Here is an 18979-nt window from a genome sequence, read left to right as displayed (position 1 = left end):
TAAATAAAGAGAAGTATTGAAATTTTGTTTCTTTATTAATTTAATAAAATAAGTCACAAGCCGCGTAAAATAAACGGCCTATCAGGTACTTTTACAGTTACTTTTGTTTAATTTCGTATTTTTTTCCGAAGTATTATAAAAGAACCGGGTAACCCGGTTCTACCCGGTTCTGAGCTCGATTTGGAACCGGGTTTCAGAAACTTGGAACCGGACTCGGTTCTGCATGCCCTAGACGGGACCACCCGTGGTATAAAGCAAAGATATTCATCGCATCAGGTGTCATCGATGGGTCTACACTCTCCCTGTTAGCCACGTCACTATAAATAAATTTCGACACCCAAACAATGGCTGTGTCGTAAAACTTTCGGTTGAATAATGACTACAGTGTAATACTTGACAACCATTTTTCAGCAAGGTAGCGCCTGGTTTATACAATGTATGATTTATTAGGCAAAATAGTTTTCGAATTTCGGATATTTTTATATTTCGTAATAATAACACGATATTTGCTTAGTTCTTGATGTTAAATAATTCTGTTTTTTTTTCTTGTTTTGTATTGTATCTATCTCTCTGCGTCGTAAGTTTTCTCCTCCTCTTTACGATGTATTTAATTCAATTTATGATATTACGAACTTTACGAAGTTATTAACGAAAATTTTTCCCTAGAGTATCCAGGTACCTATCTAAATAGACTAAAAACATGAACATTATCTTTACAGCTTCAAATAAATTTAAAATGTTTTAACGTTTTAAAATTTGTAGTTGCATTGAAAAAAATAAATTCGGACTTTCGATATGGATCAATAGGCGTGATTAAAACAAATTGTTATAGACAAAAACTGGTTATCAAAGGGGCCGCGGAGGCGGGATAAGAGATCTGGCCTGAGCAAATCGCGAACCTTTCTCACGGTATACCTCGATATCATTTTAATATCCCAAGGCGCCATAGCATTTCTTCATATTTTAGGAAATCATAAAACAGATGTAAAAACCGATGATATCACTCACGTTTTTAAACGTTTAAATATAGACACGATATTTCCTGTTCAAATATATTTAATAAGAATGCAATATTTATTAAGAATGCAATGCAAAATGCAATAATGCAAAATGCAATATATTTAATAAGAATGCAATATTTTTATTTATTTGCCTTGCATACGCAAGGCAAAATCAAAATCACACTTTATAAGATACTAGCTTTCCGCCCGCGGCTTCGCCCACTTTGTCCAATACATAATTAATATTTAATTATATACTAAAACCTTCCTCTTGAATCAATCTTTCTACTAAAAAAAACCTCATCAAAATCCGTTGCGTAGTTTTAAAGATTTAAGCATACATAGGGACATAGGTACAGAGAAAGCGACTTTGTTTTATACTATGTAGTGAAGATCACACACATACGTCGTCGTTTAATATTTAAATCAAATGTTATCATAATATTAGGTACCTACAAAATATATCATCGATATCATGCAAAATCTTCTGAGAGATGATTAATATAAATGATATCTATACTAATATGTATTATAAAGAAGAAAGGTTTGTAATTATGTATGTATGGTTTTCACGCATAAACTACTGGACCGATTTTGATGAAATTTGGCACAGATAATCTTTAGACCCTGAGAAAGAACATAGGCTACCTTTTATTGCGAAATATGAACCACGGCCGAAGCCGGGGCGGACCGCTAGTTACATAATAAATACCAAAAGCTTAAAAAAGCTCCTATTAAAAAAACCACATGATAATCTAATCGACAAGTTGGTATTCAACACACATCATCATATGACATTCAATTTAATATATTAATAGATTAAGTTAAATAGTAAAGAGCATTATTTTGTACCTACTATATTGGACTGCGAAATAATTGTAAGCTACATTCAGTGTAATTCTCTTCTCATACTAACAGTTGAAAATATATATGCTTACAAAATAACTAAACATTTGTATTTTGTTCCTTAATAAAATAAAGAACCAGTTGAACTACTTCAAAATACATATGTTGGTATGGTTTCAGATCGTGTAAATATTTAGACTAAAATGTGTTCCGGAACATTACGCCTTTTAAATAATTTTATATTTACTTTTCTATCTCACGGTTTTGGTAGTATTTGCTTTAAAGGATATGCCAGTTACATTATATTTTTAATAATATTGTTATGTTGAAATATGTATAAATGTTGAATAATTAATTAAAAGTATAGGGGCAAATCTATCTACTGGTAAATAATATAACAGGGGTGCTTACTGCTTAGGTACAAATTTAAATTTAAGATCTACTTAAGCAGCAACACTAGACTTTATATCACGAAAGCGTCAATTAGCAATGCTAAGGGTCATTTGAAATCGTATATAAATTGCATATTTTTCCGTGATAGCGTTTCAATCAGTTTTGTATCTCAATGCATCTAGAAAGTTCCCTGACGAATTAATTGCTCCGTCTATAGCCTTTGACTTGATAAATTATGGAGTAGTTAATACGGTTCGTTAGAATTACGACGAAAGTATGAGTTGACATATAAAGTTATATACGCCAGAACAGCCTTCGGCAAACTGATCGAATGAGATACGTGATTGGCATACACGAGTTGCCCTTTTACTTAGGTGGGCATCGGAGATAGGCCCGAGCCGTGAGAAATTTCTCTGTATATTTATAAGAAATTAAATAGTGTTAGGAAGTCCTAATAGCTATTTTTATTGATTCGATTTGTGCTCGATAAAAGTCTCGAATGATTTCTACGTGCAAGTCGGTTATTTAACTTGAACATAGGCTTATAAGAATATAAGATGTTTATTTTGATTCTGCATAGGTATGTAATTTGTTCCGAATAATCGAAATAATAAGAATATTGATTGAAATGGCCCGAGGTAAAGTAAAATTCTTGTCGTAGGTAATAGATTTTTGTTTTCAAGGAGTTCATCTAAATAAGTAGTTACATACCTATCAAACATACAATTCGATTCTTAAACACTAAAAATATATGAATAAACTCTTTAATTTTAATTGCTTTCATCTGATCATATTGGTTTATAGATAACAGTATAGGAACATTGAACGCTCAAACAGTTACTGTTTAATTTATGTAATTCAGGGCAACTAATTATAATTGTTATTCAAGCAACCCAGCTGGGATACCGACATGGTTGCCAGCTTACGATAATATAACAAAAACAAAGACAATAGTAGAGCAATAATAAATACGCTTAACTTAGAGTAATTATTAAGGGAACTTTATTAGCTACCGTAGTTAAGAGTTACACTAACTACAAATTAATTTTGTTTTTTCTACCAAAAATGAAAGAAGATGTCCATTTTAATATAAATTAATGTCATATTACTATTTAATTTATTTTTGATATGATAATTACACTGACTAAACAATTAAGACACACGCGATCTGGCAAGTACAAATAATAATCGAAAATTTCAAAAATGACTCCTACTTATTCGTATAATACATGTGACTCTACATAATAAATAAAAATACGTCCTGCACCTTTGGGCAGTTATGCAACAATACAATTTAGTAAGCTAATTGGTAATTTATTAGTTAGTAGCCCTACGTCCGATGCTAGCCGCGGCCCGCGGGAGCACGCGCGTGTGTTTACGGAAGTGCCCGCGCCCCGCGCCGCCCTCAATTTGTGAATGAACTATAGCAGTTACGTAATGTTATCTTTTTACCTTTGAATTCTGTGAATATTGGGCTCTGTTCGGTTCAACAAAGTGCAGCGTGATCTATATCAATTTAAGTTTCAAATTTTCAATTACATATTTAAATTGTGTACAAGTATTAGATATTGACATTTTAACGCAGAAAAAGGAAATTAGGAAAGAATAATTTTTATTACATGCTTTACTATTGAAGATAATATTATGACAAAATCAGGCGTTAAGTTTCTTGCAAGAAATTGGGTTAGATCGCTCAAGGTTGCATTGCATACCAATTACATGTGTGTTAAAATAATATTACAAATCGCAATACTCATCGACTAACAGTAAAAAACATAACTACGCGAAGTCATTAAGGCCATAATTACTGAGCTTATGTTTGTAATGCAATAGTAAACTCTTTGAAAAGTACCGTGGGGTGCGAAAATAAGATGACGGTTGCCTAGTAACGCGCGGCGTCAGAGCGGCGGCGAGACGGCGGTGCGCTGCAGACGCCTCGCCAGTGCCCGTGCTGCCTTCCGGAGCCGCGCTGGTTCCTGCGCCACATTGTCTTTTATCCTGAACTGTGACGGATTTACACGAAGTTTTTTATGTAAACGAAAATTGTATAAAGTGCATCGTAAAGTGGTGTGATCCATTGTTAAATTTTTCGTATAAATCCCTTCTAAAAATTGTGTTTTAAGTTTTAAACTTAAATTCAAATACCAAAAATCTGAAATATTTTAAAGTTTAGTGCGTCCTGAAACTTCTTCTAGTTTTTTTTGTTTCTGAATAAAATTTAAAGGAGAATATGTGATTTAGTTAATATGTCTTTAATTTTATTTTATTATCTCATGTAGAAATGTCTGAGACAATTAAGACAAGAGAATGAAGCACTAAGATTACATTTGATAAGATATACCATTCTTGATAGCCTGAGTCGCATGCAAATTACATGTGCCACTTGAATTGTGCAAATATAATGAATATAGTTATCATAATAAATCGTAAATGCTTGAAATTGTATATAGAGATACGTACGATACAAAAATCTTATACAAGGTGGGCCAAAAGAAATCACCCTATTGGAAGATGCTCTCATTTTTGCAAATGGCCGCCAATGTCAAATCTGTTTTGACATTTGTGTACTGGACAGATGTAGAATACAAGTGAAAGCAAGTGAACAAGCCATGGAGCGATACAGTACCCAATAACGCGGAATAATCGTGTCAACTTTTTTGCGTAACAATTCGTCGCCGATTCCCCGGCCGTCCGACACTGACTGCGCAAACACTGCGCCGTTTGGCCACCAACCTTGAAGAGTATGGGACCACACGAGACGTTGCCAAGAGTGGCCGGCCCCGGAGCGCCCGTTCTGCCGAGAATATCGCCGCTGTTGCCGAGGATGTCGAGCTGTCGCCAGAAACATGCTACGGGCACGGTGCACGCTATAGGGCCATGTTGACTGAGTTTTTTTCTGCCGCAATTGGACGAATTAGGACTGGAGAATATGTGGTTCCAACAGGACGGAGCAACGGCATACACTGCGCGAGCCACAACCGATATTCTGAGGGCGGCTTTCCCGGGTCGCCTCATCTCTCATTTTAGCGATTTGCACTGGCCCGAAAGATCGCCCGATTTAACCGTTCCAGACTTTTTTGTGGGGTTTTTTTGAAGTCCCGTGTTTACATGAACAAGGCTGAGACCTCAAGGACAACATTAGACATGAGTGCGAGAATTTGTCGCCCGAAGTTCTCGCTGAAGTGATGAGAAATGCCATAAAACGAGCCCGTATGGCAATCAATTGTGACGGCGCCCATTTGGCCGATATCATCTTCTCGACTTAACCAATAAAATTTTAAAGGTTCAAATAAACATAATCAAAAAACAGAATCGAAGTTTTTCATTTAGAAAAAAAATGAGAGCCAAACAACATCGGATGACTTCTTTTGGTCCACCTTGTATAAGATATATTGGAAGCGTGAACCAGTTAATATTTTATTGCTTCTATTTTTGACTAATCTTTAATGGATATTATAAGAACATATTTCACTTCTCAGTATAACGTTTCAAGGTTTTAAGAGTAGTAAAAGAAACATGCGTCACTAAAAATAAACGAAAGGCGTAATGCATGTGAGATATGAGAAACTGAACACTGAGCCATCCGTACTTTTATCGACAGGACAAATAGAAAAACATAAACAGCTGGGGCGCAATGAAAGGATCTAAGAGACGGAACATTCAGTGACCGCTCACTTTCATAGATTTGACGATATTTTATTTAGATGAGCCCCACCCCCAAGGTTGTTAACCCTCGTATGTCAGACGAAGTTTAGAAAGGTCAGGGTTATACGGGGGGATATAATTAGCTTTGAGTATGAATAGTGTTAAAAATCCTCTTTAAAACGATTGCATTTGGTTTTTTTTTAAGAGTTCTATAGAAATTTTCAGGAAGCAAAGATTCAAATATTAATTGCAAAGAATAATTTTAGTTCATGTCAGGCTAAAAAACTATTCTGAAAATATAATACAGAACTTATTCAAAGATAACAGTCAAGTAAAAGTTTGTACGTATTGAGATACAATACATGCGTGCGGTGTATAAAGTGTCGCAGTGCAGGAGCGCATGCCCCTTACTACGGAAGTCCTGTCCCTCCAATTTCGTACATTTCCTTTCGATAACAGCCCCGATACATTTTATTATGTTGCTACACAATCATCAATATACATTTATGTTTTTAATTAGGCAAAAATAAACCTAATATTTACTTAAATAAAAATTGATGCAATTGAAAAAGAGTCAATTTAAGTGTTAAAAATAGTGAATTATAAAATTTTCTATAAAACTTTTTATCCTCACTCAAACTCCACATCTCCAAACAATGTAAAAGATGAAGTGTTATACGGGAAGTGATAAAGTATGCGTCGAATACCGCGATCATGCGAGGAAGGCGACGCTGCGCGCGCGCTGCACCGCCTCGCGTTCGCACTGTGGCGAGCGGCGTTCCACCTGCAGCGGGAGCCGGACCGGGGACACCGCAAACATAAGCACGTGATGACGGTGTGTGGCTTGTTACTCTTCAGTTCTTCTCTTTGTTTAGGTCTATTGACTATTCAATAGCATTCGTCGATGTTCATATAGAGTCTGATAGAGCCAATGTTGTTACGCATGTTTGAGAGTCATAAGGGTTATATGCTGTACCTACTTGCGTTTGTAAATGTATTTATGATAACACGACATAGGTATACAGGTAATATATTGAATTGAGTTTAATAGAGCCAATGTTCAGTTTAAGTGGTAGAGTCATTTTTGTAATAAGTTTCAAATTAAAATGTATTAATTTATGATAACACAAAATATATATGGTCTATTATAGTACTTGTGATAATGTCGATTAGAGTATGATTAGAATAGTTAGCATTTTGATACACAAATAAATAATAAACACGCATATTCAGAATGTCTCATTTCACTATTGATTATTGCAATCAAGAGTGCAAATATAATATTACGTTTGAGACGATATGTGTAGTATGCAGCCAGGCGCATTCCACGCGAGCTCCGCTGAGATCTGCTCAATGATAAGATTAAACCAATTCCTAGGGATTGCTGTGCACAATACGGCGGGTTTGAAACGCAATACGTGCCTCATTTACATACAACACACAGGAAAAACAATAATGAAGGTGCTTACGTAATTATTTACGTGATTTAAGATCCAAGTGCACGATTTTACTGTAACGGATGGAGTTACGTTTATGAAATATAAAAGATGTACTTCATATTATTTTCACGTTTACTTGCAGTAAATCACGATAAAAAGCTAGAGTTCAATAATTTATAAGCTATTTTCTGTTTTATGTTACTCAGTTTTAATAAAGTTTTGAAACTGTTAAAGCATTCAGTTTATTGTTAATTTAACAAGAAGGCTTTACGCGAAAGATAAATTTTGGTTGCGTACATAACGATAAGTAACAATGCTCTATTGCAGTAAAAATAATTAGCAGCTAAACCCTTGGTAAAGCTGCAATAATCACTTAGGCCACACCTAGCTATCATTTATCAAACTGACCCTACCAATATACCCGATTATGTTCCCTTCATGGCAATATGCCAAAGTTTTATAAATATAAAGTGAAATTTATTTTCACTAAAAAGCGTTACGTAAATATTAATTAATCAAAAAAGCTTACTTTCTTCATTAATTAACCAATTAGTTGTGGCAATATAACGTATGTATGTGAAATTGTGAAAATCTTTAAAAATAGACAATTATTAAATCACGCTTCTATAGCTGTGCTTCTATCGAATTTGAAGATATTAAAATACCGACTGTCAGATGTCGGCGCCAGTTTACACAAAAAAGTGATGCGGATTAAATTACTTCTAAAAAACTCTACATTTAAAACCTATTAACAAGTGACCTTGTCTCTAATGATATCAACGGACTAATAAGTATTACAATTTCATTGAGTATTCTTATCTTATATTGTTTCAGACTAGAGCAGTCAGCGCCCCAGCCACACCTGGAGCACCGACTTTCGCAAGAGAATACGTAAGCACTTTTTACTTTATCTTTACTATTGTGTAGTTCTTAACTAAGGTTGCCCAATGTTTCGGACAATGCATGTTTGTCAATTTGGGACAAAGGAAACCATTACAGTAGCCATTACTACTAGCAACGCCACGAATATCCGTTTTTATATGGAGCTTAGCATATTAAAGAAGCTTATCGTAAAATACATGATTATAAACTGTGATCCAGTTTAGGCGATTATATTTGTAGATGTTACTTTTGTAGTAGAGTCAAAACGATTGGATTAACGGCAGAATGAACTTAGTAGAGGCGTCGCATTGCGTTTACTGAGCGCCCACGCGCAGTTTGTGTCACTTTCACGGAGTTTAGCTATGTCGCGCCTACGATGTTGGGTGTTTGATCTACTAAATAAACATTGTACTTGAGTAAAGAAAAGTTTTAAATTTAAAGTTCGTATAATATTACCTTAAAGTAGTTAACACTTTTGTGCCGATGAACTTGTAGTTACTTAACTAAAACTTCATTCAACAATATGATCGCTACGATTCTATAAGTGCAGACCAAAAAAATATTTCATAAATCATTCTGCGAACTTGTTAATTAAGTAACATTTATTTTGGCTAATAGTGAATACGATGTAGTATGTGATTTATAAGTATTTATTTTCTTTTTTAGTTACAACATATTTTCAAAATAATAAATGACGTATGAATAATTTTCAGGGTGGTCCTCGTTCAATAAGTTACTCAGGCGGCAGTGGGCCGGCCGCGGCGTCGCGGCTCGACCTCTGCTATGTGGCGGAACGAATGCTGGCCTTACACCTGCCCCACAGGGATGCGCAGGCGGAAGCGCAGGCCGCGCACATGCTGTCCAACAAACACGGCGAACATTTCATGGTAAATATTTTGTTGTCGATAATAGATTTGTTAACTGAAGTGATAATTTAGATAGACCTTATTACTAATATCATAATTCAGATATTACTTTAAGTCTAAAAGATATTACTAAAAGATATTACTTTAGAAATGAAAAGAATACTTAAGAAGGAGCTTCAGCCCATCGAAACATCGTTAAGCTTCTGCTGTGACAAAATCGACGAACTTACAAGAACTGTTGAAGCCCAAAATAAACAAATAAAAGAGCTAGAGAAAAAATATACTAACCTCAAAAACGAAAAATCACACCTCGATCTAGAAATAAATGCATTAAAACAACACGTGCGTTATATGGAACAGCAGCGTCTGGATACCGTCATAGAAGTTGCCAACATTCCGTCTCGTCCTAATGAAGACCTTAATGACTTATGTAACAAGTTAGCTGATAACCTAAATCTAACCAAAGAAGGAATCTCCAACGTGAAGCGCCTGGAAGGAAGAAACGGACAGGATGGATGTATTCAACTGGAGTTCAAACAGGAGGAATTATGTAATTTGTGGGTACGTGCTTCCAGACGCAGAGAGGTACTTGTGGGACAGGTGGTATGTGATGAAGCAGTACCAGCAGCTAAAACCAAAGTGATAGTACGCAAAGCCCTAACTAAAGCGAATAAAACCCTGCTGTGGCAAGCTAAGCAAAAATTAACACCAAATTATAAATATGTGTGGTTCCAGAATGGGAATATATTAATCCGTAAATCAGAGAATAATAAACCTATTGTGATCAGAAGCGAAACAGACATTGAAAATCTCCTCAACCAGGCAGCACCAGCACATCATCGGCGGTAATAGATATAGTATTTTATGTAGGTCACCATAGTTCAGTCGAATATCCCAAGCAATAATTTAGAACTTTTTAATTGTAGTACATATAACTCATTTTGTAAAAATGTTCCATCGTTAGCGAAATCTCAATTTAAGTTAAATTTAGTCCATATAAATGTAAGATCACTAATTAAAAATTTTTGTTATGTTTTAGAATTAATAAACAGTTCATGTTCACCAATAGATATTCTCATATTAACTGAAGTAAACATTAAAGATAATATTGCAAATATGTTCAATGTAAATGGCTATATAATGCACAAAAAGTTACGTAAGAATAAAAAAGGTGGCGGTATTATAATATACATACGGAACGTTCACGTATTTACATTCAAACATCACACTTTAAATCACTGTGAATCAATCATAGGTCATTTAACGACTAATCACAAATACGTTGCAACAATTTGTGCAATATATAGGCCACCCAACGAAAGTAAATACTTGTTCGTAAGGGAGATAAAGGATCTTTTATCTAGTAAACCTTTTAAACACTTAGATATTTTTGTTATAGGAGACATGAACATAGATATAAAAATAAAGGGTAACATTCAAGATTTTTACATAAATAGCATGGCCGAGTGCGGTCTAACAAGTGTTATAACCGATTATACAAGAATTGAAATAAGAAACCAAATAATAACGCGTAGCGTAATCGATCACATTTTTGTAAGGACGCAATTGTTAGACCTGTACTCGGGCGTGCTCGGCACTGCAATGGCTGATCACCGTATGATCGTATTGTCGTGCATTGGACAATCATTAGCACATGTACAGGGTGACGTTAAAGTCATTCGAAAAATAGATAACAATAAACTTAATAATTTGCTTGATCATATTAGCTGGGATGATTTTACGAATACAGAGTGTCCATATAAATTATATGATAACTTAAAAAATACCATCCAAAATTGTTATAATCAATCACAATTTGAACAAATAATTTCAACATCAAGTAAAAGAAACAAAGATCCTTGGATTACTAGCACCATAAAAACTATGTGTGAAAAAAAAGATTTATCTTTTATTGACTGGAAAAATGACCCGACTAATAAAATACTTCGATTAAAATACAATAAATTACGTAATAAAACGCGTAAATTCATAGAAAAATCAAGAAATAATTACTATCATAATCAAATTAATCAAAACTACAACAATAGTCACGCTTTATGGCAAATTTTGAATTCATTAACAGGTCGCTGCAAAAATTCAATAGACAACTGTATCTTAAAAGCATTTCATAAAAATAACATAGACATTAAAACAATTGCTAATAATTTTGCACAAGAATTTTATTATACTATTAAAAAAATCATTCCTAAATGCAATAAGCGTCTATTATGTGAAAATGATTATTATTATCCACAAAATAAATCAATGCTACTTAAAAAAGCTAACAGAGATAAAGTATGTAATATAATTAAAAAACTTAATATCAATAAAGCTCCCGGATTCGACAACATTCGATGTATTGACATAAAAAATATATGCACTAAAATCGTAGATATTATAGTTAAATTTATTAATGCATCTATTGTTAATGCTAAATATCCTTTAGAGTTAAAAACTGGAATAATCCGACCTATTCACAAAAAGGGTACGCGAAGTGAGTATGAAAACTATCGCCCGATTACCATTCTTCCGGTATTAGACAAAATCGTGGAAAAATTTATAGCCGAACAAATGCAGAATTTCTATGCCGAAAATAAAATTTTATCTGTCTCTCAATTTGGATTTCAACCGTGTAAGTCAACTTCACAACTTTTGTCAAAATTTACAGATGAAGTAAACTCATGTCTCGATAACAAAAAACATGTACTGCTATTATTTATCGATTATAGTAGGGCATTCGATACACTCAGGCATGACACTCTTATACACAAACTAGACAACTCCGGTATCCGTGGACCTCTTCTGGGATGGTTTAAAGATTATCTTGCTAATAGAAAATTTCGTGTTAAAGTAGGCGATGAAATGAGCAATGAAATGACCATCACCGAGGGTACAGCACAGGGCTCGGTGTTAGGACCTTTATTGTACTTGGCGTATGTAAATGATATGGAACATATCATCAACCACTGTTCTATCTATCAATATGCTGATGACACCTGTCTAATAGCCTCAGACAAAAATATTAATACTGCAGCTCAACAGTTACAGGAAGATTTTACGCGTATCCTAATGTGGTCGCACGATGCGGGTCTTGTCATAAATGTTAAGAAAACAAAAATAGTACATGTACACTCGAGTCATTTGAAAAACTTTAATAATTTTAAAATCACGGCACACAATCACGTATGTCTTCACAAAGGTACATATTATAACCCGGACTGCTCGTGTGAATGTGTGGACCAAGTGCCTTATTATACTTACTTAGGACTGATTGTTGATAACAGATTTAATTGGAACCATCATATAGACTATCTGTGTGATAAACTTAGGGCCATACTCTCAAAATTATATATCATCAGAAATAAAGTACCATACAAAATTCTTCTCGGTATCTATAGATCATTGGCAGAATCAATAATACAATATGGTATCACAAGTTATGGACGTACATTTAATACTTACATTGACAGAATCACAAATTTACAACTAAGACTAATAAAAAAAATTGTACCTATTAATATTAAAAACAAGTTTAAAGATAAACCTCTCGAACTATTTAGCTATTGTAATGTACTGCCAATAAGACAAATGTTTCAAAAGATTTTTCTCATAGAACAATTTCATAACATAAACTTTCAAAATCCCATTTCGCATCAGTTTGCTACCAGACAAATAACTAATAATAAATTAATTATTCCTCAAGTACACAATCTTTATGGGAAGCGTACGGCTAATTTCTTATTACCCACTATACTTAATTCTATGCCACAAAAAGTCAAGAAGGATGTTAATATTAAAAACTACAAAATAATATACAAAAGATATTTTCTCGAATTAATTAAAACAATAAAATAAACATAAAAAACAACATTGTAATGAACACCCTGTATTTGTATGTCATGAATAGATAAGGAACCGGTTTATGTAGTCACATCTTTTGTCTTCCTTGCGAATAACAAACGGTGTTTATGCGACTGTGAGCGTTGCTACAAACCTCGTAAGGTTTCGCATCGCAAAATTGTTTTAAATAAATGTGAATTTTTGTTTTCTAATAAATAAATAAATAAATAAATAAATAAGATAAAAAATATTTACACGAATACCTTTTGGCTAATAAATCGATGTAAGGCAATCGATACAGATATTATAAAATTCCAATTATTTATTTTTAGCAATATTAACAAAGCTGATTACACTTTACCTAGATATAACATGTTTTTATCTAAAAAGAGCAATAATAATTTTATATCTCCACCGTCTTCACCAATGCAAAAACAATAATGGCGTAGACATTTCCTATCATCTTACGCATTCATAATTTTTTGGTGATATATCTTTACAACGGGTAACTAATTAAAAAATATATTATTATTATTTACCATATAAACATTCCAGGTGTTCGAAGTGAGTGGGGACGCAGCAGGCGACGCGCGCACAGCACGCAGCGTCTTCGGGCGGGCCCGTTCGCTCGGCTGGCCGGGCGACCTGGCACCGCCGCTCGAACGGCTCTGTGCGGCCTGCAAGCATATAGAGAGCTGGCTCGCTGCACATCCTAAGAATGTCGCTATATTACTCGCTTGGTAATTACGTTTTTTGATTATTTTGTTCGTAGGATTTTTTTTTTTTTTAAATTGTCATTTATATGGTTAAGGTCCGTTCATATGTGTCCGTGTTAAGTGCAGAAGAATAATTATTTTTCTACCCGCTAGTACCGAAATGTTACAGGGTTAAGTATTTAAAAATACAAATTGAAAAATATATTTTTCATATAACAATATTGTATATAAAAATAATGCTAGTAGGTAGGTACTATAAATATTTCCCAAGCTGTTTTTATGTCTGATAAAAAAAGTTTTCATAGTGGCAAGAGGTTAGTAAATAAAATTGCATATGTAGATGATTCTTGAAGTTTCACGAACAAATATATTTTGCTCGTCATAGTTCTTGATGAGTGACTAGTAAATGAATGTGGGTGAAACAATAGATAACTGTTGCGCTTAATGTTTTCAATGTATGCAAATGTTAAATATATTATTTCACTCCTCGGATAATCTGCATATAAACGATGATTCATTAACCGCACTATTATTGTGACGCAATAGTAGATGACAATAAAATATATAAATAACCGTTTCTTTTTCCCTTATGTTTGTCATAATATTATGATGATGATGATGTTTTTAATTTAGTTTTAGTTCGAATGAACAGATCTATTCTCTCATTAATTGTACTTCATGAAGGATTTATGTTTGATATATACTTTTGCAATTTTATTATAATTTCAAAAACATACTACGCAAATTTTCTCTCCGTCAAAAATAAATAATAGATTTTTTATGTTTATAATACAAAAGTAAACAAATACATGATAGAGCTTTCTGTTATGATCAAAAAAGTATTATTTCAAAATGTTTACGAAGTATTAATTTCTAGGGGTAACCGCGAACGCCTGGGAGTCCTGGTAGCCGCGTACATGCACTACTCAGCTATATGCGGCGCGCCGGAGCACGCGCTCGACCGGTACGCGATGCGGCGCTACCTCGACGACCGCGTGCCCGTCTTCACGCTGCCTTCTAACAAACGGTATGTGTTATTTTTATTATTTGTGGAAAATCCAGATATTTATCTTAGTATAATGCTATAGCAGTGAGTTAGGTAATTTCATCAGTAATTTAATTACATTTTAGCAAATTTGCCCAGCATTTTTCTAAAGAGAGAAGATACACAACGACCTCAATTCTTACAACTATCGACCATTAAATCTTATCATATTTATTCAACTTTATATCATGCTATGTTAAAAATATAAAATTAAATCTTAATAAAGTATCAGCTCGCTATCTTCCACTTATTACGTACGTACGTATCAATAACTGACTGTTAGCAGTTTTTATTCATAGAGATATTTTTTTTTTTCAATTTAGATACATCGACACATTTGCGGGCCTGTTGGCTGGTCAGATTCGGGTGAATTCAGCACCTCTCCACTTGACTCACGTCAGTGTTGCGGGCTCACTCGCAGCTCCATCCACTCCTACCATCGCCTTCCTAAAGATCTACGAAAACTACACCTGCGTTTATACTTCAGGTAAAAGCTCTACATACCTATATTACTCCTATACTATATATTATATTCACATTTTAATGTCACTAACTGTAGATATAGAGCACGGTTAAAAACTATCGGGTCTTTCCTTTACTAGACAGCACCCTATTACACTTATATGTTCTAGAATCTAGTCTATCGCATTGTACAATTCATTTAGAGATTACCAATTAATTGCCATAATTAATGATTACCTATTATCAAATTTATAAATATTATGTCCCTGGACTTTTTAAACATTAATTTATCATATCGCCTTTCACCAGAATTTCAGTCCACAGTGAGAAAGCCTTTTGTAAATATTCCCTAGGACTGTACATGGTAAACGGCGGTGGTTGGACGGTAGGCGTGGGGCGACTTGCCCTGCGCGGCGACGTGCTGGTCCGCGCGTACCGCCGGCCCGCGCACGCGCACGCCGCGCCCCGGCACCTCGTGTTCGCGTGTCAGTTCCACACCTGCGCCGTCGCCGACCACACGCTCTCCTTCACTAAGCTACAGCTAGACCACGCTCTGCATGGTAACTATAACACATAAGAGCGCGTTTTGAACGTTCTGGGTAAAATTGCTTCTACGTAACAAAATTATTTGCTACTCATAGAGTAATTTTGTCCGGATTGTTTTTGAAATCGCTCTTACTTGTAAAAGCATAAGACACAATTTCCAAGCACATGTCGCACAGAATATCTTTACAAATTAATATTAACACAATCTAACAAAGCTTATTTCTATTCAGATAATTGTTATAATAGAAACATTGTACAAACTGTCACCTTGTAATTTATACACGCTTGCGAAGTGCTGTGCACTTATTTCATATTTTCTACGTGTAGTAAATACCTATAATAAGTACTAGCGATTAATAAAAATTGTAATTAGACTGATGTTGAACTTAACCCTTTTTTATACCTAATGCATTTATATAAAAAAAAAACATTTTAATAAAATATGAAATGCTGGCAGTGTCAAGCTTATTAACTATTCAATATTAATATTTTCATGAATAACTGACCTTGAAAGTAAGGAAAGTTATCTAGTCACAGCCAAAATTAAATAAATACCACTAAAATGTCTAATACAACCTGTAAAATAATCTTACGAAAGGCGATCGATATCAATTTTTCGTAACTATAGAAATAATTTCAAAATCAGTTACATCAGAATGTCCATTAGATTTTCTATGACATATATTTATTTTCCTAGACCCGTCGTTCCCCAGCGACGGTGCGGTGGAGCTAGTGTTCGCGCGGGGGGAGGGCGCGGGGGGAGCGGCTCCGGCCCCGACCCCCGCCGCGCCTCTCCGCGCCGCGCCTGATGCGCTCGCAAGAGCGGATTCGTTGGAACATTTGCGGCCCTTGTCTGCGATCACTGATGATGGACCAGGTATGATTAGTTATAAATTTGAAATATTGAATGAAATAGAGAAACGGTGATTGCAGCGCGGTATTTTAAGTCGTTTTTTCTATTTACTGTAGCGATGCCTAAAGCCACTAGGCTATCTCGACTCACCTCAGCAATTGAATCTCTTCTACTTTTCGCTTTTAAGTTTCTGTATGGACATTTCAACTAATGTTATATGAATGTGTTAACTTCTAAGAATTTATTAAAAAGATGTATTTTTATTTAATAATAAAAATTCATAGTCTATTAGTCTCGTCTTGATTTACATACACAGTTAGTACCTAAGCTTTTTAATGTATTATAAAAGATGTATGATTTAGCAAATTCAAAGAATGTCTTATCGTTAACCCAATTGTTATGATAAAGTTTAAATATAAATTTTTAAATTCATGGATTGAATCAAGCGGTCGACAAGAAATCTAATACATAAAAGCATCGATTGACTTCGTTTAGATTCCCTAATAATATTAAGAAAAAGACCTCGAATTCTTGACTTACAAACTATTTGATAAAGGTTTTTGACATTTAACTTGACATTTAAGATCAAAGTTAAAACACTTTCATGACCCTTCGATTACAGTTTAACATCTATGCGTACCAAATGCGTAGAGATTGTCTAATCTAAAAATGAACGCCCCTCCACTGTGTTTACGCTCACATTCAAAGTACCTGTATAGACGCAATACACACAAATTGGTCTGCCTCATTGGTCGTTCAGTCCTCCAGTCCCGTCCATGCCCGAACGACAGGACCAGTTGGCCAACTAGTGCATAAATGACGCGATGCACGACAGAACGGACGTGTCATTCCGTACATAGCGCGCTCTCCCCGCCATACAATGCTAGGCACCTGAACTGATCGCCCGATTAGTTGACAAATCAGTGCGCGAGTGTCAAAGTTTGCAGTAGAATCGACGCGCGCACACATATAAAGTGGTTCAATAATTATTTGTCCTCACACATTGAAACAATTAAGTTTAGTGGAGGGGCGTTCATTTTTAGATTAGACAATCTCTACCTTTGTTATTCATGTTCTTCATCGTTGAAATTTAATTTTTAAACATATTTTTATTTGGTGAATGGTAACTTTGATGATAATTTACAGGACAGGAAAAGAATATCATGATCTTATAGTAGTAGTTTAGTCGTTTATTCATTATTATAATTTAAATGCGAAATCAACTCTATCTGCGTATCTGTGATGCTTTTCTGCCTAACTACTTGGATCTATTTTTCATTCAATACTAAATAATAAATTTGAACAAAGGTAGTCTTCAACTAGATCTTAGGATAGAATATAAGCTACTTAAAAAGAGTATGAGTCAAAGAAGGAAAGCCGCGGCCAGGAAGCTAGTATTTTTATAAATTGTTAATGTTTAGTTTTCATTGAAAAAACGTATAGTTCTTTCTATTAATATTTTTTTTACAATTTTTTTGAAAAACGGGCCACCAATTTTATTTACCAAACGTACCTACACTTTCTTCGAAGTCATCCGAAGGATATAAATATCCGAGGATTTGAATAATCGTCATCTTAATAGAAATTACAAACTTTCTATAGAGCACGTAAGTTTATTATGTAAAGTATAACATTTATATTCTTTGTATAATTTAAAAGAACATAAGAAATCAATAATGTAAAATATATATGATCTATAAAAACTAATTTAGGGCAGATTCAGCCCGACATTTATTCGTAATATTCTAAGATAAATGTTATCCGGTACATAAATGTTACACATTTATCTACTTTATTGAATTTGAAAGTATAATAGCTTGACAAAAGCAATAATTTCTAATGCGAAATGTAAACTTATATTTAATAAATTCCTATTTTTTATATTTTGATTCTACGACTTCGTATCCGACTTTTTGTGAGTTTTAGATGGTAGCTTTTTATTTTTTAACAAACAAGTTCTTTTCTCTTGTGACGATATAAATCTCAACTACCTTTTTGTTCCTTCAACTTAATGAGATGCTTAGAGGTTTTATTAGCTATCTATTTTATGAATCTACCATATAAAACATGTTTATTATACTTAATAAAATAATTTCGGAATGTTTATGATTTTGTAAATAGGTACATAATTTAATATGCTCTATATTCTAGTAGGTACGATCTATGTATACGTACTTGCAACCAAGAATGATAAAGTATTTGAGTATTGACATACTCTTCGTAAACAAATATTATATGATTTAATATGAAATTATCCAATTAATGTAAACGATTTAGTAAAGAATTTCTTTGGTGTATAAATGGAATCTATCATGCATAGATACTATTCGGGCGCGTCTATCGGTACCTAAGTTTATTTACACTGTCAATTTAACGTTTCGCCTTCACCTAATTAACTAAACGATAAAACATCGCATAACTTTAGTTTTAAATAACATTGATCTA

At 34.1% G+C, this 18979-nt stretch overlaps 1 protein-coding gene across 6 annotated transcripts in view; it reads left to right on the top strand.

Annotated features, from left to right (window-relative positions):
- Positions 1 to 18979, top strand: part of by (focal adhesion protein tensin) — an 85411-nt gene that overhangs the window by 45898 nt on the left and 20534 nt on the right. For all 6 annotated transcript variants that reach the window (XM_089704936.1, XM_089704929.1, XM_089704952.1 and 3 more), the window contains 7 exons: positions 8159 to 8215; positions 8920 to 9093; positions 13468 to 13652; positions 14506 to 14655; positions 14997 to 15160; positions 15489 to 15695; positions 16379 to 16558. In XM_089704936.1, coding sequence (XP_089561062.1) covers positions 8159 to 8215; positions 8920 to 9093; positions 13468 to 13652; positions 14506 to 14655; positions 14997 to 15160; positions 15489 to 15695; positions 16379 to 16558 — 1117 coding nt within the window. The remainder of the gene's footprint in view (positions 1 to 8158; positions 8216 to 8919; positions 9094 to 13467; positions 13653 to 14505; positions 14656 to 14996; positions 15161 to 15488; positions 15696 to 16378; positions 16559 to 18979) is intronic.

This window comes from Colias philodice, chromosome 2 (assembly GCF_061535455.1).
Source record: "Colias philodice isolate Cphi_HAF_F1 chromosome 2, ilColPhil1 Martin Lab GWU primary, whole genome shotgun sequence".
Lineage (NCBI taxonomy): Eukaryota > Metazoa > Arthropoda > Insecta > Lepidoptera > Pieridae > Colias > Colias philodice.
Note: the sequence above shows the minus strand (reverse complement) of the source record. Positions and strands in the feature narration are given on the sequence as shown.